At 50.5% G+C, this 22,255-nt stretch overlaps 4 protein-coding genes across 11 annotated transcripts; 2 read left to right on the plus strand and 2 right to left on the minus strand.

The window, feature by feature from the left end:
• Positions 1-5,470: 5,470 nt before the first annotated feature.
• On the plus strand, positions 5,471-9,896 carry NR1I3 (nuclear receptor subfamily 1 group I member 3; the record flags this gene model as incomplete). Of its 6 annotated transcripts, none has more annotated exons than XM_084249597.1 (8): positions 5,471-5,577; positions 6,041-6,171; positions 7,128-7,297; positions 7,516-7,655; positions 7,879-8,024; positions 8,106-8,234; positions 8,389-8,530; positions 9,359-9,896. In XM_084249597.1, 8 exons carry the CDS (start codon positions 5,471-5,473, stop codon positions 9,486-9,488), a joined length of 1,095 nt encoding a protein of 364 aa, XP_084105723.1. In that variant the 3' UTR covers positions 9,489-9,896. The 6 variants fall into 6 exon arrangements, with proteins under 6 accessions (XP_084105723.1, XP_084105725.1, XP_084105724.1 ...); XM_084249599.1 differs by having other exon boundaries at positions 8,425-8,530; XM_084249598.1 differs by having other exon boundaries at positions 8,118-8,234.
• A 298-nt stretch (positions 9,897-10,194) lies between these two features.
• Positions 10,195-13,015, minus strand: TOMM40L (translocase of outer mitochondrial membrane 40 like; the record flags this gene model as incomplete). 3 transcript variants are annotated; one of them, XM_084249722.1, is made up of 9 exons in its annotated part: positions 10,195-10,334; positions 10,728-10,830; positions 11,031-11,107; positions 11,221-11,343; positions 11,531-11,636; positions 11,768-11,869; positions 12,146-12,238; positions 12,544-12,611; positions 12,901-13,015. In XM_084249722.1, 9 exons carry the CDS (start codon positions 13,013-13,015, stop codon positions 10,195-10,197), a joined length of 927 nt encoding a protein of 308 aa, XP_084105848.1. The 3 variants fall into 3 exon arrangements, with proteins under 3 accessions (XP_084105848.1, XP_084105849.1, XP_084105850.1); XM_084249723.1 differs by lacking the exon at positions 11,768-11,869; XM_084249724.1 differs by lacking the exons at positions 11,768-11,869; positions 12,146-12,238.
• Positions 13,016-15,459: 2,444 nt separating this feature from the next.
• APOA2 (apolipoprotein A2) lies at positions 15,460-16,456 on the plus strand (the record flags this gene model as incomplete). Its single annotated transcript, XM_084250088.1, has 3 exons — positions 15,460-15,511; positions 15,822-15,954; positions 16,339-16,456. 3 exons carry the CDS (start codon positions 15,460-15,462, stop codon positions 16,454-16,456), a joined length of 303 nt encoding a protein of 100 aa, XP_084106214.1.
• A 2,370-nt stretch (positions 16,457-18,826) lies between these two features.
• FCER1G (Fc epsilon receptor Ig) lies at positions 18,827-21,679 on the minus strand (the record flags this gene model as incomplete). Its single annotated transcript, XM_084249168.1, has 5 exons — positions 18,827-19,117; positions 19,275-19,295; positions 19,715-19,750; positions 19,916-20,007; positions 21,631-21,679. The coding sequence occupies 5 exons, from the start codon at positions 21,677-21,679 to the stop codon at positions 19,055-19,057; spliced, it is 261 nt and encodes an 86-aa protein (XP_084105294.1). The 3' UTR covers positions 18,827-19,054.
• Positions 21,680-22,255: the final 576 nt, after the last annotated feature.

The raw sequence follows: 22,255 nt of genomic DNA on the forward strand, positions 1-22,255 counted from the left end.
ACAGGCAACAGAAGATCATTGGTGAATTCAGAGAAAGATTAAAACCAGATTACAAGGGGCCTCCCCTGGTGGCACAACAGTTGAGCGCTGCCTCTGCAGCGCTGGTTGGGCCGGGAGGGTCCCACAAAAAAAAAAAAAAAAAAAAACAGATTACAAGCTGAAAAGAAGGTCGCAGGTAACATGAACGTTTCCTCTTCAAAGAATTTTTTGTCTCAGAACCTGGGGATCAGATTAGAAATTTGGCCCAATGGACATCTGAATTAGGCTGACCACATGGCAAATGCAAACATGACTGGTAGGGATAGAAGTTAGGAAGGGTTTAGAAGTCAGAAAGGAGTCAGGACTTAGACTAGAAGGCTAATGGGTACCCCATCAGAGAGAGAGGATGACACAGGATATAGGCTGTGAAGGGATAGCAGCGCAAAGGGGAACAGGAATGAATCCAGCTGACACCATGGGTCTTCTAGTGGAGAAAGCACCTGACACAAAGTGTATAACCAGGACTCCCTGGTGGCACAAGGGGTTGAGACACAGCACCATGAAGCTATCCGCAGCCACTGCAGCACAAGTTCGATCCCCAGGCCAGGGAGGTGACCCATATGGCACAGCAGACCTCTCCTGGCTCGCCTCTGTTCCCCTCACCAGTGTATTTCAGTCAATCTGCCTGTTCTGTTCCCCACTCTGTCTCTAGTGAATCCTCTCAAGCCCCCACCTCTGGCCTCTACCCCAGAGCTTGTATGCATAAAAATAAATCTTTAAAAAAACAAAACAAAACAAAAAAACACAAAGTGGATACCCACCGGATATTTGTTGAATTAACAAACGTTCACAAATAATGACATGTGCCCACATGCAAAGAACATGAGTTTGTTTGCTTGCTTGCTTGTTTTTTTCATTGATTTTTATTTTTTCCTCAAATTTTATTAATCTGTCAATCATTTACATAATCATATCATTTGGAGGGTACATTTTCACACCTCCATATGTGCACATGCTCATTCACCCTCCACTGAAACTCCTGTACAAATGTCCTCACCCCTCTCCTCCCCTACACCCTCCTACACCCCCCTCATTTCCTCTGGTAACCAGTATATTTTTCACAGAGTCTAAGAATTATTTTTACTGTGCTTTGCCAGTTTGCTTTTTTTGGTTATTTACATTCCACAAATAAGTGAAACAATCTGGTAACTGTCTTTCACTTTCTGACTTATTTTGCTTAGCATAATCACCTCAAAATCCATCCATTTTGTCCCAAAAGGCACTATGAGTTTGGAATCAGACCTTAATTCATAATTTAGCCCACTTATCCATCCCAAAGCATTTATTATATGTGCCCGGAGTACATATAATACATGAGACCCGAAGCATCCAGAAATAAAAGATGCAGCTCTTGACCTCAACAACTCACAGTTGATTGACAGGGGCAGACACAATCACTCTGCAACATAAGTGCTGAGACAAACGTGTGCACAGGCTCCAAACCACAGTCCCCCAGGGGTGATCTCCATTCAGGCCTGAAGGGCCAAGAGGGTCAGGAGGAACAGAGGAGGGAGGTCAAAAGTGGGGTGTGTGCAGGGATTCCAGTCAGACAGAACAACAAGGGCAGGTGTTCAGAGGTGAGTATTCAGGATACTGTAAATGCCGAAGCACATCTAGAGCCCAAGTGTGATATGTTAGCTTAGGGAAGGGCAGAGGGTTGGAACAGATGAGGAAGAATAAGCAGGAGCCAGGCCTCCCCGGTGTCGCAGCGGTTGAGCGCTGGGTTGCGAAGCTGCCCGCAGCCTCTGCGGCGCCGGTTCGATCCCCGGCTGCTCCCCGGCCACTGGAGGAGGGTCCCACATGGCACGCAGACCTCTCCTGCCGCCCGCTGCTCCCCTCAGCAGTGTACTTCTGTCCTTCTGCCTGCTCTGCTCCCTGCTCTGGCTCTGGTGAATTCTCTCACCCTCCCGCGCTTCTGACTGTACCCAGTGCATGTATAAACAAAACAAACAAACAAACCAGCAAACAAATAAATAAAAGCATGCCTCTATAAAAAAAAAAAAATAAGCAGGAGCCAGTCATAAAGGACTTTTGTGTGACATGCTAAAGGGATTGGATTTTATCCTGAAGGTGATGAGAAGCAAATGAAGAATTTTAAGTAGGGGAGAGACATGATCAAATTTGCATTTCAGAAATAGCAACAGAATGGAGGATGGTTTGGAAATGGATGAGGCTGGTCGTAGGGAGAATAACTTATTAGTCTACTGCAGTAAAAATGGAAAATGATGAGGGCCTGGGCTCAGCTAAAAGGTAGTGGGTGTGTCCAGGTCAGGAGACAGGAATTACAGGACATGGTCTTCATTATTTTTAGGTAATGAGGGAGAGAAAAGAGGCCAGGTGACTTCCCAGCTTTTACTTGGTACCTGGGAGAGAGTGCAGTGCAGGGGAAGGAGAGGAAGAGAGTAAGAGAATGAATATGAGTGGAATCCCTTCCATGTTTGAAGCATTGTGTAAAGGATTTTACATCAATTCTTTATTTGATCTTAACAACAAACCTGGCTAGTGGGTGTTATTAACTTTTTTCCAGATAAGAAAGCTGAAGTAAAAAATAAGAAAAAGAAAAAGAAAACTGAAGTTCAGATATCTTTTTTTTTCCTTTTGTGGAACCCTTGCTGGCAGCCCCGCAGCCCAGCGTTCAACCGCTGCACCACCAGGGGAGGCCCTGAAGTTCACATATCTCTTAAAACAGCCCACAACCAACACAAATGTCTTTCAGACCCTGGTCTGGGCAGGCATGTTGGAAGAAGATATCAGTTAACCTTGTGAAACAAGGGAAATAAATCAGAGAAAGACAAGTACTGTAGGATCTCACTTGTATGTGGAATCTAAACAAACAAAATAACAGATACTAGGAGTGGGCAAAAATGGGTGACCATTCATTTCCCAGCTTACCCTTTCAAAACTTCTTGGGACTCAAGCTGCTTGATCTAACATATGAGGTCTCCTAGGCACTGGTCCTGCCTATATCTCAACCTCAAGCTCATCTCTCTGAACTTCTTTTTTCTCACTCTCAGCCTGAAATGTGAACAAAAGAGGCTAGCTTATGATTCCACCATATCCTATTTTTTCTATCTGGTTTCTTGAACTTGCACCCTCTGCCAGAATTGCTTTTCATTTTCACCTGGTTAACATCAAAGCAGGATTTGGTACCCCACTTCTGTGGTCCCCCCTGATGCTCTGTGCATAGCGTCATCAGTTATCCAAGTATTTTATCAGTGATCCAAGTGTATTTATGTAGCTATAAATACATTGATCTAAGTATTTATGGCTATTTAAAAGTCTGGGTCCACAACTGACAGTGTATTTAAACTCCATTAGGATAGAGAGCATTTTTTTAATCCTAGAAGTGTCTAGCAGGTTCTCAGCCAATATTTGTTGATTGAATTAGTATGAATTCTCAGAGTCATACCCAAGCTATGACATCAGCATACACATAAATATGCTCAGTCTCCTAAGAATCAAAGCTAAGCACCTGTGCTCTCTGCAAACCCACTTAATTCAAAATACAGTGAGTTATGCATAGTTGGATATTGTGCCACTTGGGATGAAGGGTGCCACCAACTCTTCCTGGGAATCTAAAGAAAGTTCTTAATTCAATCTCTGTTCTCATTCTCTCTCTCTCTCGCTCTCTCTCTTGCTCTTTTTATTGTTCTAACCTGCACTTGGGTTTTTAACTCATCTTTGGAGCAACATCAATTATAACTTAACTCTTAACTGAAGAAGCAGAAGACATGACAGCAAAAGAAAAAGAGGAAAGGAAAGATGATTTCTAGTGGCAGAAGACTATGAAAGGCTGAAACAACAAACACCCAGCAGATATGGGTGAGGATCTTCCAAAGGGCAAGAATGAAACTTGGACTTTATTCTAGCATGGCAGAGTCAGATTTTTCTTTGGTTTTTTAAAAAAAAGATTTATTTTTATTTATGTATGCATACAAGAACTAGAGTGCAGGCCAGAGGTGCGGGGCGGGGCAGGGGTGGGGTGGGGTTGAGAGGGTTCACCAGAGATAGAGTGGGGAGCAGAACAGGAGAGACAGGAGAGGTCTGCTGCACCATGTCGGTTAGCTCCCTGGTCCTGGATCTAACTCATGCAGCTGGCTGGAGATAGCTGAGACTTTAACCCCTGAGCCATCAGGTAGGCCCCTAGAGTCAGATTTTTCTAACACCAATGTCTCCGATATATTATCCATCCCACACAGTTTTTGAAATTACTTTTTCTGTTCATAGGAGAACAGAAGAGTACATATAATTGAAAGAGTACCTATAACATGGAAGAGTACATATAACTTTTTATACTTACAAAAATATTCTTCAACCCTAGTGAAAACACCCACTTCTGATTCTAAACATATTAACTAGAAGTTCTTCATCTGGACTGCAGAGAGGACCCAAAACATAATTTTTAGGGCCCCCTGAAAGATAAGAATGCAGAACACATTGTTCAAAAACCATGAAGAATTCCAAGATAGCAACAGTAGTGCATTAAGCCAAGCCAAAGACCCCTGGGGCACAGGGCCTGTGTCACTGCGCAGGTCACTCGTCAATGAAGCCAACTCTGGTGCAAGAGTCCCCAGATCAACACAATTCTCTTTAATTGTGTTGAGGCGGCCCTGATTTAATCTTCAGCTCTCCTCAGGAAGTGGGACCTCTTCAAGCAATTTGCACAAGCTCTTCATGAGATCCCAATTCTTTTTAAGAAATTCCTTTCAGGATCCTGTGCAATAGTTACACCAATGCTTTTATGATTTCCAGTGCACATGGAAAAGCTGGCTCCGTCTCTCCTCTTTTCCCAACCCCTCCAGGACCCACGGACAGAGGAGATTGCAGATCTAGCCTAAAACTCAACAGTAGGGGAGATTTCCATGAGTCTGATAAGGAACCACTTCTAATGAGTCATGATAAGGTCCCCACCCACCAGGTCTCCTCCCCACTCCCCATGTGCCAGTGACCAGCACCATGGGCATGCCGGGAACACCTCCCACCCAGGCCTTTGCCCTGGGTCCAGAGTCTGTGCCTGAACTAGGGAGTTGCTGAGAACAACTGGAAGCCACACACAACAGAAATTCTCTGTTTTCCAGGTACCGAGGGCCAAACCCCTAACTCCAACACTGATAGCTCTTGAGATCAAGGGGAAAGCAGGGTGGAGCGGGTTTTGGGGAAGGACATTCATACCAGATTCTGTAGCCTGTAGGTGCATGGTGCCTAGAGGAGCAGGTCGGAAATCTTTTGGGGGCCAGAGACAAAAAGCAATATAGTACAGGCAATAAGGCAGGGGGTCAGGTCAAGGACAGGTTAGGGAAGGAGCTCTGCAGGAGGGAAAGTGGAGGGGAGGAGGAGGGTGAACAGCACCCTCTCTTGCCCCCATGCTGAGCTGACTGCTAACCCCTCCCACACCCAGGGGTCTGTGACAGCCACCGCAATACCTGAAGCCATGGCCAGTAGGGAAGATGAGCCGAGGAACTGTGTGGTATGTGGGGACCGAGCCACAGGCTATCACTTCCATGCCCTGACTTGTGAGGGCTGCAAGGGTTTCTTCAGGTGAGAACCTCTTCCTCAATAGAAACATCCTCCCAAAGTGCTTGCCTTTAAGCCCTGGCACATGCCCGGGCTTGTAGAGCTACATTAGTCCCTCATCGCAGAGCCTTGTGCCCTGAGGCTATATCTGGCCAACTTCAACACTGTATAAACAGGTGGCATAATAACAGAAGAAAGGCCAAGTGTTTGTCCTATGGCTACCACCCCTGAGTCAAAGGAGTATGTTATGATGTGCTCACCACCTGCAAAGCACCCAGCTTGAACTGTATCAACCAGACTTTCCTGAGTGATTCTGGGTCCTCAAGGACGTGCTTGAAATGTGTTGTCTCCCAGCTACCCTTAGGAACCTTTGGGCACAGCTCAGATTTTCCCACAGCACCACAGGTCTTCAGACCATGTCATTTCCCACCCTCACATTCCCACCGGTGCATTGTCACCCCCACCCTCACATCTCTGTCTCTCACAGACGAACAGTCAACAAAAACACCACTCTCTCTTGCCCCTTTGCTGGAAACTGTAAGGTCAACAAGGCCCAGAGGCGCCACTGCCCAGCCTGCCGATTGCAGAAGTGCCTAAATGCTGGCATGAAGAAGGATAGTGAGTTGGTCCCCTACCATCCCAGACCCCATGTATTCCCCACACAGCAGGCAGAGTGAAATTTTGGAAACAAATGGGATTATGTCAAAACTTACCATGACTCCTCATCTCTTTCCCTGGTCTAGCTCCCCAGACCACCTCAGACTTTATTTCCTAACTTTTGCCCAGGGCTGCATCCCCCCAGCCACACTGACCTCATGCCACCTTCAGCTGCCCTGGGCACACTGTCATCTGGATTTGCACTTGTACTTGGCATGCCCTCAATCCCATGCTCTTCCCCTAGACATTCTTGTCTTCTCTCGGCTCAAGTATTGCACCTGTCACTTAGGCACTTGATAATTGTTGACAAATCATTAACGCTCCCCCCCCACCCAACAAAGTAACTGGGTGCCCAAGTTCACTCAGCTAAAAGGTTGTAGTCTGTATTCAAATTCGTCTGTCTGACTCCCAGACCTTAGCTTTTTCCATGATGTCACACTTTTCAGTGTGCAGCAGTGGAAACTGGAGAAGTCAAAAACTCTTGGCTTGAATTCAGTCTACATCTCTTAAGTATTTTGTGAACTTGGACCTGTCACTGAAATCTCTGTTGTTTCTGAAAACAACAGAGGATTGTTTCCTCCAGTGAGATTTGACCTTAAGACCTTAGAAATTATAATGCTCTGCAAACAGAAGTGAGGTTTTAGTTATTTCCACCTCTCCCTCTTCAGTGTCCCCCAGGAGCCAACCTCTCCTCACATCATTCCTTCCTCTCCTGGGGTCAGTCGCACAGGCTGGGGGGAAGTGCACAGGGCTCCCCTATACCTGCAGGCACAGGGACTCCTGCCAAGCTCAGAGAGCCCTTAGCTTCTCTCCCAGCCCCTCACCCCAGATATCTCCTGGGTCTCACACCAGGCCTGTCCCAGAGTGTTCTGCTGCTCTCAGTAGCATTGTTGACTCTCTTGCACGGTTGGTCATAGTGATCCTGTCGGCAGAAGCCCTGGCGTTGCGGCGAGCAAAGCAGGCTGAGCGGCGGGCACAACAGGCACCTGTGCAGCTGAGTAAGGAGCAGAAAGCCCTGGTCCAGACTCTCCTGGGGGCCCACACGCGCCACATGGGCACCATGTTTGACCAGTTTGTGCAGTTCAGGGTGAGCACAGAGGCTTTGGGGCTGGAATGTGACCCAAAGTCCTGAGGAGGTTGGCCTGAGGGAAGGGGCACTGTGCCAGGCACCCATACAGAGGCCAAGACTTCTCCAGACCCCAGCCTAGGCAAGCTCCATGATGAGGAGCCCTCCAAGATGAGGCTGGCGAGGCCTAAAGGCAAGCCCCAGGGCTGGGCCTCTTGCTCAGGCTGTGATCTCTGCAGCCTCCAGCTCATCTGTTCGTCCATCAGCAGCCCTTGCACACCCTGGGCCCGGTACTCCCCCTGCTTGCACACTTTGCAGACATCAACACTTTCATGGTCAAGCAAGTTATCAAGTTCACCAAGGACCTGCCCCTCTTCCGGTGAGTGACCTTCCCTTAGCTTTTGGAAGAAAACACACACCTGGTAAATAATAGCCCCCATTACTCCCAAAAGGGCACTGACCAAACTCATCCCTCAGGCTTCCCAAACACCACTCTTGGATTCCCAGCTTTGTTTTCATGTGTCTCGGTTAGGACTGGGATTCCTCTCCACTTCTGAAGTTCAGGCAAGAGTCTTAAGTGCCTTGTTTTCTTTTTTTCCAAGGTCCCTGCCCATAGAGGACCAGATCTCCCTCCTCAAGGGGGCAGCTGTAGAAATCTGTCACATCGCACTCAATACCACTTTCTGCCTCCAAACTCAGAACTTCCTCTGTGGGCCTCTTCGCTACACGATAGAAGACGGAGCTCATGGTGAGCAGTGCTAGACAGCGAAAGGCAGGTGTCCTTGTGGGATGGTGTGTGCCGAGATGGCCTGGAGGGGCCTAAGCCTAGTGTCTCCCACAGCGGGGTTCCAGGAAGAGTTCCTGGAGTTGCTCTTTCGCTTCCATGGGACACTGCGGCGGCTTCAGCTGCAGGAGCCCGAATATGTGCTCATGGCAGCCATGTCCCTGTTCTCTCCTGGTGAGCATACCTCAAAGCCCTCTTCTTTTCTGCTACCACTACCCACACTCTCCGCTCCTTGAATCCATCCACCCCAGACATTTTAGCCTTCAAACCTGCAAAAGGGGTTTCCAGTGGCCTCAGCTTCCTAGCGCACTGTGTAGACCTGCCCCAGCCCCCACCTTGTCCTTCCCACTTCCCTATCTTACAGACCGACCCGGGGTCACCCGGAGAGAAGAGATTGATCAGCTACAGGAGGAGATGGCCCTGACTCTGCAGAGCTACATCAGAGGCCAGCCGCCCAGGCCCCGGAACCGGTACAGTGGGAGATGGAGGCAGGGTCGGAGACAGGGAGATGGGGGCTACCCAGAGCCAGACGAACCCTGAGCTCAGAATAGATGCCTTTTCACTGTCCTTTTCTTTGGGAAACCCACTTTCTTGGGGGTTTAGTGCTTCCCTCCCATGTCATGTAGTTCCAACATCCAAATTGCTCTACTGCTTCTTCATCTCACTTTTTCCAGATTTTTTTTTTTTTTATTCAATAGATGCAAAGTAGCTCACAGGCTCTTTATGACAACATTCCTGAGACCAAGACAGGCAGTTCCTCAACATCCAACTCTCCTGAGAGTTGCTTTCATTCTCTTTCCATGGCCCTTCTCCCTTTCCCATGGGCCAGTTCCTTTCATTTTTTATTCCCCTTGAAGTTATGGTCATACAGTTTCATGGCCAAAGCCAACCTCTGGCTCAACAGTCCTTGACCTATCAGCCCTGGAGTATGTTCCACATCTTTCTTGCCCACTAGATTGGTCAGAAGAAGGGTGCTTCATGCCATAGAATGCACCCACCTTCTAGAACCCCTTTCTAGAACCTGCTCTAGAAGGTCAAACCCTACGATTCCATACAGTTAATGTTCTGTTCAAGTCTGCGGCTTTCTTCACATTTGGCCTTCAGAGTTCTGGGCTCCAGAAAATCTGGGCATGGTGAAAGAAGACATGGGAACCTCTGATAAATGTGTTATATACCAGAGCATGATTTTCTTTCATGTTCATATTTAGCTTCACTGAGGGGTAGGGACCTCAGGACCAGACTCTCAGTCACCCTATTTTCATCCTCTTTCCCTAATGACTCCACTACTTCCTCCAAAGGTTTCTGTATGCGAAACTGTTGGGCCTGCTGGCTGAGCTCCGGAGCATCAATAATGCATACGGGTACCAGATCCAGCACATCCAGGGGCTGTCTGCTATGATGCCACTGCTCCAGGAGATCTGCAGCTGAGGCCTGACTGTTCATCCCCAGCCCATCTGGACACAACAGACTGGAACAGGGAAGATGCTGGGGCCAGAGGTTGAGACCAGCAGGAAGGGAGCCTGGGGTTGCAATGAAAAAAAGACTAAAGCAATAACTGCCTCTTCATGCGGTCATGGCAGGGGTGGGGGTACAGGGAGGTGACCCTGGGGACACAGTTGTTCTCTGGAAATACAGAAGATAGGGAAGGAGAAAGTCTCGGGGCTAAGGGATATAGAAACTCTTTCTGGGGATGGGTGGAACCCACTTTCTGAGGTCAGAGATTTAGCCCTTCATTCTCAGCCTGAGGTGGAAAACAGGATGGGAAGCTAATCCTATGCAGACTTTCTGTTCTGAAGAGGAAAAGCAGAGAGCTTTAATCCACAGGGAAATGAAGGAGGGCCATGAGGGGGTAAAATTCAGCCAGACATACCCCGTAATCTTTCTCCCTTAGTCCAGAGCCACAGAGGATGGGAAGAGGACATGGGGGCCGATGACAGAGGTGGGGCCTCAGACCACTGCCCTCAGCTGCCCCATAGCAGCTCCAGTTCTGAGAGGGCATGGTCCTGTTCCCCACTCTGCTCCTGGGACCTAGAGGTCACCCAGTGAGGTGGGCTCTGGAGAGAGGCCTAGTCTCTGGCCCTCAGGCACTGCCTCGGAGGTGGCAGCTGCTGTGGAGATGGACTCTGGGACAACCTCAGCCCACAGTAATGCTGAAGCCACAATGGAATCTGTTGCGCCAATGACTGAGGAAGGCCCCAAGGGCTAGGGTGACGGGTAGGGGGGGCATCTTCTTCTCCAGTACAGCACCCACGCACCAGTTACTATCCACCAACCCTGTAGGGAAAGAAATACAGACTAGGCTATTGAACAGAGCTTGAAGAAAGGAGTCAGCAGAAACAAGGTGAAGCTGCCAGATCCCTCACCCCTCCAAATGGCACCTCAATAACCCTCACCTCGGGCCTCCCTAGTGGCACAAGGTGTTAAGAAGTCTCAGCACTATTAAGCTATCGGCAGCCACTGCAACATGAGTTCAATCCCCCAGCCAGGGAGTTGACCCACATGGTACAACAGACGTCTCCTGTCTCACCCGCTGCTCCCCTCAGCAGTATACTTGAGTAGATCCACCTGTTCTGCTCCCCACTCTATCTCTGGTGAATCCTCTCACCCCCCACACCTCTGGCTTACACACCAGTTCTTGTATGCATAAATAAATAAATAAACCCTCACCTCTAAACACCATGTTGGCCTGGGGCAGAGTCAGGTGGTAGCCAAAAGAGAAGGTTGTGTCTTGTAACCTTGTATTTGCCTCAAACTCCACTCCAACCTGAACCTGAGAACCATGAGCAAGGAGGATAGATGGGTCATAGTAAAGGTTAGAGGGGTCCTGAAGGGTAGTCAGCGGAATGAAAGCATGCATGAAAACGTGTTGTATAGGAAGGAAGAGACTAGATCAGCAGGGCCTCACAGGTCTACAGGGAAACACATTCCTGGCCAACTTGCTGCAGTGGGCGATCTGGTTTGCGCTCTCACCTGTTCATTTGCCCTGTGGTAATAACTTGCATGGGCCCCACCTGATCCCACATTCAATGTAGCTACCCAGTGCACAGCTGTGAAAATCAAAGTACAGAGAACAGGAATGTTACATAGGAGGATTTAGGCCTAGAACCTCAGCCAGGTCCAGAACTTCCCTTGCCCTTCACTATTCCTTTTTACCCCATACCAGAGTACTTCCCCGCCAGAGTGAGGATGGCACCCTCTTCGCCTGGTCGCCGGTGGTAAACCAGCTCTCCTCCCAGCACCAGCCGATGAGTGAGGCTCTGCAGGAAGTGAGCGACCATGATCACTGTGGAGGAACAGAGAAAAATGGGGTCAGTCACAGAGTCCAGCCTGTCCTTCACTTCAGGAACCCCACCCCAGTATGCCCAAGAAGTTTCTCTTCTAATTCTGGAACTGGACAGACAACAAAGAGATCCCAACACCCTAAGCAAGTGGGCAGCCAGGATAAAAAGGCCTCTGCCCCAACTTCTCACCTGATTCCCCAATCAAGTCAGGATTTCCGAGGGTCAGGGTGGCTGTGTAGTCTTCTCCCCGATACTCGCCATCAAACTGCCAAGTCAGGAACTTGGCCTGCTGTGTCTAAGTGAGGAGAGTGAGGAGTAAAATATCCCTCCCTCTTTCCAATCACTATCCCCCTACACCCCAGGGTGGGGTACTCATACAGAAGAAAGGAAACTCTTTAGCAGATATAGGCAGGAAGCACGGGATACCTGGAAGACAGCCTTGGCTCGGAGCCGCTCTGCCAGGAGGAACAGGACCTGGGCATTGAGGCTACCACTGCTGTCCATGTCCCCTACCACAGTCGGGAACACCTGTTGAAGAGCAGAGACAGCAGGAATGAACTGGGTGGCACCACTGGCCTAAATCCAAATAGAGAATTTCTTAACATCACCCAGCGCCCCCTAGTGGAGCCAGAACATAAACTCCTGGCTCCCGGCACAAGCAGTTTCCTCATTCTCTCCCACTCAGAAAAGACACAGGAGCAGGTACCTGTCCATTCTCGCCCAGAACATACACACTTTCTCCTCCTCTAGACCTGGGGCCTAGGTGGTCTTTAAGGAGATGACCCCGGTAGGTGGAGCCCTCACCTCAGTGGGGCTAAGTTGCCAGTCCCCTGCATAGGCCGCATGGAGGTGATAGCCAGGCAAGCCAAGGGCACTCATGTGCACAGTGTGAGCCACCTGAGAAAAGAGCAGTCAATGATGGAGAGTGCATCCTGCTCCCCTTCAATCTCTAACCACCCTTCATCGTCTTCCTAGTTCCCATCCAGAAGGCCTTTTAAAAATCCCCAATATTCCAACAGAAAGAGAGGGTCACAAGATGAAAAGCAACAAGTCCCACAGATAAGGGAAGTAAATAGAGTCCCACATCCTCCCTCATTTGTTCCACAGAGCCTGGCTAAGGTTGGAGTATGAAGGAAAGGAGAAAAGGATCCAGGGACAGGCGGGGAAGAATAGTAAAGGGGGGGCCAGAGAAGTGGGAGCACCTGGAAATGGCTGCTCAGAACCTTGTTGACAACGAGCTTCACTCCCTCCATCTGTGCTGGAAATACATCTGAAGGGAGCAGGGGGAGGAGGGAAGGAGTAAGCATAGACAAGGAACTCTTACCCCGAGGAGTCTTTCCTTTTAATCCCATAGAAAGTGCTTTGGAGGAACTGACCTCCTTTCAAGTCTGCAAGGAAATGCCCCACTTCATTCCAGCACCTGCTCCTCTCTGTAGGCTAGATGCCGAGCTGTGATCTCCCCCTTCCTACTCCCATCACTGGACACCAGCCTTCCAGATCACCATCCCCCACCCCCTTCTACCTCTTCAACTTGAGACTTCCAAATGCCAAGTTCCCACCTTTGCATAGCCGGTGCAGCTCATCGAAGCTTCCAGGGTTGGGCAGAGGTTCCTCTCGACGGGGGCTCCGGCGATGCAAGGCCCCCATCGGTGCCAGGCCTAACGTGTTCCCCATTTCAGTCCAGGGAACGGGAAAGGGGCCGCGGCTAGCTTGGGAATGGGAGCTTTGCTCCTTCTAGCTCCCACGGACCCCACCCCCCATCAGCCAGATCCCTAGTCCCAGAAACTTCCGCATGGTCCGAGGGTAGACCTGCAACAGGAAAAGTGTGGGGAAAGAGCACCAGTGGGAAGAACGAACCCCAGGTACGATCCTGTCCCATCCCGGATCCCTCTCCCCCACCTGTCACCCCGTCCCCTCCCCCACGCTCTAACTCTAGCCCCCAACACAGACCTCACCCATCCCCCTACTTTCTCCTCTTAATTCCTAGGCTACAAGGTGAGGCTTGCGATGCAGCGGTAGCCCTTACCGTCTCAGACCACTGTGCTGCCCCTTTTCCCCCGGCACACCCCGGTCATCTTGATGGGGGCAGCCATCTTGAGTAATGGCAGGACTGCGACTTCACGATGCATTTTCAGCGTGGCCATGAGCGCCATCTTGGAAAAGGGCAAAAAGAGAGCTCAAAGACAAGAGCCTCCCCTGATTGGGCCCCGCCCAATCAATTAACAAAAAAGCCTCCAGGTCTCCCGGGGACCAATGGGCGAACAGGAAGCAAAGGAGTGGCAGGCCTACCATCTAGAGCGCTCCGAGCCCGACTCTGCAGAGGCAGGCGGGCCTGCTGTAATTCCTGTACTCAAGCCGATGGCCTTAAGCGCTCCAAGGTCGGAGACCTGTGGTGTGCGGACACGAGGGGGAGCACCCGGCAGCCTGAACCCGTGAGGCTCCCCGCAACAGAGAGCTTAGGGGCTCATTCTGTGAAGAGTGGTGAAGGGAAGACTCGAAACACTGCCTAGAAACCCATGTTCGTGTGACTTGTGGCCCCCAACCCCGCCGCCCACGAACTCCTGGGGATCCACCTCACAGCGCCCTCGCAGTCCTCCTCCAAATGAGGAGGAGAGCGCAGCTCTCCTGAAACATGCACCCACACCTCCCTCCTGGAGTCTACACCTCAGACGTCATGCCTTGACCTCTTGGTGGAATAGGAATGGGTGTGGGAGTTTAGGTGAAAGCAGGGCCTGCAGCCTTAGTTGTGGTAGAACCATTCCCTGAAAGAGTTGTCTGCCTGTAGTTAATCCTTCCTTTCTGATTCCCCACGCAGAGTTGGCCAAAAAAGCTAGGAATATGGACTTCCACCTGCAAATAACCTCCACCCCAGGGCCAGGGGCAAGTCAGTAGAGAACAACCCAAGTGCCAGCTACTGGGTAGGGGAACACTAAAGAGATATTTTGGGTCTGGTCACTAGGCCTCTCTAGCTCTCATAACTCTCCCTCCCTCAGGAATTCTGAGGGCAAGAGAAACTGCTTCTAATAGCTATTAACTCTTTTCACCTGGAGACCTCCAGTCCATGGAATATAGCTCTGCCTTGCTCACCATCAGCTGGGATGAGGACTAGGGCCTTGGTCTGAGAGAGATGCCGTGGCCCCTGCTAATGCATACTGGCTGACCACCACCTAGACCCTAGAAGACCAGTGACCTTCAACTTTTATATTGATAGAAGACTCTCATTCCCTTCTTTCTCTGCCAGAGCCCTCCAGCTGGGAGGGGGAGGGCAGCCTACTTTCTGAATTTGTTTTACTGGGGGTAGAGTGTGCTCATTGGTTAGTTTCCTGGAGGGTCATTCTGGGCGCTCATGTTTTCTCCCCCATCTCATTACACATTAACTCAAAGAAGGACAGAGTCTGTCACATCTGCCCTCTGACCCTACCTTTCATTCCCTTCCCCCTACCTCTGATTTCAGCTCCTTTCTCCTTTCTTCTGTTCCCCAATGCCTCTCTGACAAGTTGCAGAGAGGGCAGGTAGGGTTGGAGAGATGAAATATACCTATAAATGGTCAAAGTTACAAAGGGCTGGGGACTTCATGTCAGACCTTCTCTGAGAAAAACTAGGGCTCCTGCTTTCTGTAGCATTCTGCCCCCAAGGACTACTACCCCAGACTCCAATAGAAAGCAGAATGCATCTCCAATAGGGTGGAAGTCACTTCTCTTAAGATCTGTGCCCTTTGTTCCACCCCACCTCCCTATCACCAGAAGGCCTCCATGTGCTTGTCCTCTCCTCCCCTATTTCTCCAACTTGTTTACTCCAACATGGCCTCTGCCCCACTGGACACCTCCACAGTCCTTGTCGCCTGACAGTGGGTGGGGAAACAAACAGGTATATAACCCCTGACTCCTAGTCAGGACACGCACAGCCAGCAAGGACAGACATTGCCTTGGTAAGGTGAGATAGCAAGAGGTATGGGCAGCATCCAAAGAAGACTAGGTTTTAATAGTGGGAAGGGAGGAAACTGCTTTGGAGTGGGCCCCTGGGTAATGAGATCCCCAGGGAGGGGCTGAAGCCCCTCAGCTTCAGTGTCCTCCCCTGTCTCCAACTGTTCCCAGGCCATCTTCCCCTCCATCACCACCATGAAGCTGCTTGCTTTAACTGTGCTGCTCGTCACCATTTGTAGCCTTGAAGGTGAGTATAATATGGAAAAGAGATCCCCAGGAGGAGGAGGTGCCAGGGGTCTGAACTATCCATCTGTCTGTGTTCCTATGCCCAGTCTGGCAACCAGAGGGCTCAAAAAGGAGAACTTTCCCCCTTAAGACCCAAAAAGCCCATCCAAAGTCCTGGAACTAGATACTAGTTTGGGGAGGGGGCTGAGTACTGGGTACTGGCCAGTACTGGTACTTTGCCAGTACTGGATACTGGCAAAGGTGTGCAGGAGGCCAGGACTCGTTGTTTGAGGCCTAGCTGAGGGTGTGTTTCTGTGTGTGCATGCTTGCAGGGGCATTGGTACGGAGGCAGGCAGAAGAGCCAAGTCTGCAGGGGCTGTTTTATCAGTACTTCCAGACTGTGACCGACTATACCAAGGATTTAATGGAGAAGGCCAAGGCCCAGGATTTTCCGGCTCAGGCGAAGTAAGTCTCTGGGAAAGTGGTTTAGGGACTGTGGGCCATGGCACAAAAGAAGGGAAGATGGGACACCCAAAGATGGGACACCCTGGCTGGGCTCAGGCTAAGGCAATAGGGAGGATTAGCTTTAAATTGAGAGAAAATTTCCTTCCTCACCATGTGATCCCATGGCCTCTTGGACAGTCAGGGCAGCAGGAACTGGGCTTTAATGTCACTCTGGGGTCTGCTCCTCTGCCCTGTGGAGGCCTTGCTTTTCCTCCTAGGGCTTTGCCATGGCAGGATGGACCAGGCACTAGAGTTTGGGATCCTGGGTCAGACTGCCCACCATCAGTGAGACGCTGCCAGTGCCTCAGGTGCCTGATAGTGACCTGTAATCCCTCATAATTCCAGCGCCTACTTTGAGAAGACTCAGGAGCAGCTGACACCCCTGATCAAGAAGGCGGAAACAGGCCTGTTTAACCTCTTTAGCAGTTTCGTGGGACCCAAAACAGAGCCTGCTGCCAAGTGAGGTATAGGGGCCATTTCCTGCATCCCAGCTGGCCCCTAGAACACTCTCGGCCAAGTCTGGAGCCCTTTGCCCCACTCTCTGCTTGTTTTCTATAATAAATATAGGAGTCAAGTTGTAAGTCTGGTGTGTTTGGGGACTGGGAACTGTGGGGAGCAAGGATAGGCGGAAGGACCAAGAAAAATATGCTTTTAATAAGAGAGGATTTGGGTGTGCAGGGATAGAGAGAGTGTTGGAGAAACAGGTGCTAAAAATGACAGGGTAGGGGTGCTGGTGATTTATCTCCAAACCAAAGGACTCTTCCCATAGGCCAGAGGAGTTCTGCAGTGGAGACTAAAGAGTATTTGATTGAACATATTCTGTGGAAGAAACTGAATCCCTAGGTTCCTAGGGAATCACGGGAAATGAAGGCACGCCTCAGAATTTGCTCCTGATCATCCTGTGAAGTGATCCATCTAACCCTACTACCAAAATCTCTTACCCAACCCCCTGTCTGGGAACACCACCCAAAGTTTCTTCCCTACACTATTTATAGGTCTGGGCTGGGAGCCAGCTCAGAGCCTAGAACTAGTAGCCGTCATAGCAAAGACTGGCTAGGTGGTTCCACAGAAATTTGGGGAACTGTAATAAGTCAAGATGGGATGGAAATAAGGCTGGTTGATGAGGAAAGACATAATCCCAAACCATAGGGCGAGGGAAAATGAGGCAATTTCCATAAAAACTTGTCACACTTTCAAAGTTACTTTCCCTGACTCATCTCTCATCTGAAACCCCCTCTTCCCCAGATAACTGCAGTAGTTCCAATTTCTTTATCTATCAACCAATCTCTTCTGTCTGACCATGAGTTCCTCACTGCTCATGATTACCTTGCTCCCTTTTCTTCCCCAGACTCTATTTTTCACTCATGTAACAAAATATCTAGGGATAAAAGATCTCAGTCTGTCACTGGCAAAGTGGTTTTTGGGTAAAGTTAAATTAATTAATTTCAAAGAGCTTGTGTTTCCTCATGGATTAGTGAGTGGATGGAATGGTTATGCACCGAAACATGTAGTCAAGATGCTGTGGGAAGTATTGCCCAGCACAGAAGTTCAGGTGAAAGCCTAGGATTCAAAATCCACTCTGACAGGGCTCCTGGTTCAGAGATTGGGCAGGCAACTTCTGTTGGGGGTCACATATTGCCAGGGGATCCTACTTCCTGGTGGAACTGAGAATAGGGCCCACACAGACAAGGGGAATGGTGGGGATCCCTTAAACTCACCTTGTGCTCCTAGGAGCTGCCCTCTCATCTGGACCTGCCCAATGCACTCCTTTGCTTAACCCAACATGCCCATTACCTCTAAGGTCCCTCTTGCCCCAGAATCACTGATAACTCAATGTTCCTCATAAAACCTCCCAATAGGTGGGCCTCCCCTGGTGGCGCAGCAGTTGAGCGTGGGGTTGCAAGGCTGCCCGCAGCCTCTGCAGCACCAGTTCGATCCCCAGCCACTGGCGAGAGTCCCACAAAAAAAAAAAAAAAAAAAAGGGCCTCCCCGGTGGCTCAGCGGTTAAGCGCTGGGTTGCGAAGCTGCCTGCGGCCTCTGCAGCACCGGTTCAAGCAGCGCCGGTTCAATCCCCGGCTGCTCCCCGGCCCCCAGAGGAGGGTCCCACATGGCGCGCAGACCTCTCCTGCCGCCCGCTGCTCCCCTCAGCAGTGTACTTCGGTCCTTCTGCCTGCTCTGCTCCCCGCTCTGGCTCTGGTGAATTCTCTCACCCTCCCGCGCTTCTGACTGTACCCAGTGCTTGTATAAACAAAACAAATAAAAAAAAAAAAAACATAAAAAAAAAAACAAAAACCTTCCGATAGGGCATCATACTCTCCCCTCTGCCCATTAGACTTCCAGCTGAGCTAATGCTTGTGCATTGCAAGCTGTACCCACACTTTCCTGGAAGCCTCTCTGATCCACTTTGGTGATTATTTAGGGTTGGACACTTGGGCTCCCCCACAGCCCAAGAGTGATTCAATTTGCAAACACAGAAGGCCAGGCTGGGTACAGAGGTCACTTATTAGGTTTGAATAACACTGGATGCACCTAGACTCCTATCCAATTCCATGTTAGAAAATGAGGGGTCAAGGGCCATTCTTTCCCCAGGCACACTATGCATCCCATGCCGCACTGAGAAAAACAGTCCTGAAATCTAAAGACTGTGAACCCTGTAAGGTCAGGAGTGGTGTCTGCCTTACCCAGATTGGTACCTTCAATCGTCAGCCTGGTGTCTGGTGCAAGCAGAATCAATATGTGAGAAATGATTGAAGGAGCAGAGCCCAGTCCATGGCAGTTTATTGGTGGCACTTCCTTTCCATTGTTAGTGGGGTTGAGGATGGGGAAGAGGAGAGGGCTGGGGTCAAAGAGTGAGACTAGAATATAACATTAACAAATAGCATCTGAACAGAAGTTGTTAATGGAAGGAGGAGCCACTGGTGTCCATTAACCAGGGGCAGAGCATCATCACAGGGATAGGGCCAGTGGCATTAAGGGTGTAAAGGCATCTGTGATGCCAACCATGTGGGCTGGGAAGAGGACCAGGATCAGAAGGATGGGACTGAGGGTGTCTGTCCTAAAGTCATTGTGGTGGTTTATCATGCTTCAGAGTCTCGTAAGTCTCCTGATTCCGGGTGCTCAGGCCCTGGAGGTGAAGGTCAGAGAACAATCAGGAGCCTGAAGCTATCACAGGGACCCCATCAACCCCTGCAGACCTATCTCTTCCAAAGGTCACTGGAAATGCCACCTTCCTGCATTAACTTCCTGGAACTGGGGTGGGTGAGTGAGGAGGGTTTACTTACCGTGTAAATGCCATCTGATTTCTGGGGAGGAAAAAGAGTAAACATTATAGAGACCCACCCTCCTTCAGCACCCCAGCATCTTCCCCACCCAGGGGTGGCTGGCTCCCTTGAGTAGCGAAGAATATTTGGACTTTCTGGGGCATGGATACATATTTGCGCACAGGGCTAAACACACCCCCCCCACCCCAACACACCATACAACTCTCATATACTCATTGTACTGGGCTCTTCCTTGCCACCTGCTGAATATTTTACTTGTGACTCAGCTGGGTGGCAGGGTGGGGAGGGGAGTATGGAGGGAGCCTCTGACGCTTACGCAGTTCAGCACCAAAGAATCATCCCTCTCAGAAGCCATAGGCCACATGGCTAAAGCCCCAGAAGGGCTGAGTTTGAAAATTTGTTGACACCCAGGTTGGGGGGAAGGGAGGCCTGGTCTATACCTCAAATCTGACGGCAGTTGCCTTCCGAACCTGGATCTGAGGAGGGTAAAAGTCATTAGTAACGGTGAAGTCAGTGACCCACCCCCTTCCTCCAAAAGAGGAAACCCCCTCCTTTTATTCCCTCTCCTGAATCCAGGCTGCCACAACCCTCCCACTTCTGACCTCACCAGAGTCTGCTCACCCCTGTGCCCCTTGCCTTACCTTGAGTCGACAGTAGAGCAGGGTGAGGATGATGCCGTACAGAAACAGGATTGCATCCAGGATGTAGCAGAGCTGAGGCTCTCCCAGGGCCTCTGAGAACAGAGGTGCCCATGGGGTCAGGGGTCAAGGTATAATTGGTTCTCAGAGGAGAGGGAAGGGGGATGGGGCTCCAAGAAGTAGCTCAAGGCCTGGAGAAACCTTCCAGAGAAGGAATTAGGTCTCTCCCTCCCCCTAGGTTGGGGTGGTGAGGAAGCATGAGGGGTTCTGTTCCATGGAACTTCTATTACAGCAGCCCCCAGCCTCTCTCTATAGCACTGTGGTTCCTCAGGTATATTGAGTGTGCACAGCTCTCAGGGGATTCATTCGAGTTCACTGGACTAAGACCACAACCTCAGCCCAAAGGGGAGGGGGAGGGGAGGTAGTGATGAACTTCAGCGCAGAAACCACAGGGGTGCCTCTGCTGAGTCCTGTGACCTGTGGCTGAGGGCCGGACAGGAAGGATGTGCGTTGGGGAAGGGAGAGAAAGCAATTACTCCAGCATTGGTCATTATCTGACCTTGGACTTCTCGCTTGGTCCCACCACCCAACACTTATAACAAAGGGGCTGCTTTCCTAGACCTTAAACATTAAGGATTATGCCCACAGCCTGGGCCAACACCTTAGCCCCCTGCTTCTGAGAGAGGAAGTCTTGTGCAACTAAAAAAATCAGGGGGTCTGCGCTCCTATCTGCTCAGGCTCCTATCAGAAGGGCTCAGGGCGCATGTGACCAGTGAGATAAAGCACTTTTTATTCTCTGAAACTCTTTCCCTAAAAAATTCTGCACAAATCTCAAAACCACCCTGTGAGGGAAACATCATCACTAACCTACAAATGACAAAACCAAGACTTGGAAAAGCTAAGTAACTTGTTTTCCGTTAAGTAGCAGGCTGCTAGCAAAGCCAGTATATTTTGTTAGCTCTGAGTCCCAGCACCGCCTCAGCTCATGGCAGGAGTAAATCCCTCCCACCAGTCACTGCTGGCCACACAAAGGCTCATGTCTTCTTTCCATTTCCCCAGTTTCATGAGCCCCCTTCACCCCAACAGCAGCTGCAACCCTCCCTCTTCAAAGCACATCCCCTCCCAGTAAAGAGGAGCCAGAGTAAGAAGTGAATTCGTCATGATAGGCCTTAGAGCCGCTGCCACCTCCCCATTTCTGCTTCTATTCCTAGAAATGCCCAGGCTTTAGAACTGGGCCCTTGGTGCTGCCCCACCTCAGGCCAACTGCTAACAGAATGTGGTTCAAAGGTGCCTAGTACTGACCCCAGAGGCAGCAACTGGGTTTTTCATTTCTATGCGCTGTCTTCCCCCTCCCCCCAAGCACATGGACAGATAGCGGCCTTCCTAAAGGGGCTGTAGAAACGTGATTAACCAGCTAGAGACCAACTCCCAACCAGCTCTCCAGGTGAGTTGAGCATGGAAAGTGGAAGCTTGCCCCAAACCAGCTTTTTTGAGCCATAGAACCACACTCCCCTCCCCTGCCCAACGGAAGTATCAATCCTAAAAAAGTGAAGAGGACAAGAAAGGTGGGGACAGGCTTGTGCCCTGAGGGGGACTGGAGAGGACCAGCCCCAGGGTGAGTGCCCATCTGCCTTCTGCTGGTCTGCCTTGGCCCCCAGACCCGAATCTTCCTTCCCACCCTAGAAGTCCTGCTCCCTGTCCTCATCAAACCCTCTCACCTGCTTGTTCAACCAGGAGAAATAAGAGCAAGGCCACTGCAGGAATCATCTTGGGCAGGGGGCCGAAGGGCCAGAGCCGGGCAGACACTGACAGCACTGCGCAGCTGTCTCAGCGGAGGCTCCCTGACCACAGAGTTCCCCCCTTCCTGCCACGCCTTCCCCCAGCTTTGGCCCCTTCCCCTTCCTGCATTCGAGGCCGGGCGGCGCCCGGAAGGGCCAACCAAGAGAGCTAGGAGAGCTGGGCACTTACGCCCGAGTCCCAGGGTGGCCAAGCCCGACTTCCATGCCCTGTGGAAACTCCCACCCCAGGAAGGGCTGTCGAGGCCCGCCCTCTCACGCCACCGTTATGAGCTACATGCTGACACATTGCCACTCGAAGTTCCTGAAGACCCTCCATTGCTTTTTCAAGCCACCTGGACTCTGGCCCCTGTCTTGACCGAGGGGTTTACCAAATTGTGTGGGCAACGAGGTTAGTGGGGGAAGTTGAGGGGGGAAAAGAGGAAATGGGGAATGGAGAAGTGGAAAGGACAAGAGTCAGAGAAGGGGCGGAGATGAGCAGGAAAAATTGCTATGAACTGAGTTTAACAGAAGTGGAAAGTTAACAAACACTCAAGAGTCCCCTCAA

This window comes from Talpa europaea (genome assembly GCF_964194135.1).
Source record: "Talpa europaea genome assembly, chromosome: 12".
NCBI lineage: Eukaryota > Metazoa > Chordata > Mammalia > Eulipotyphla > Talpidae > Talpa > Talpa europaea.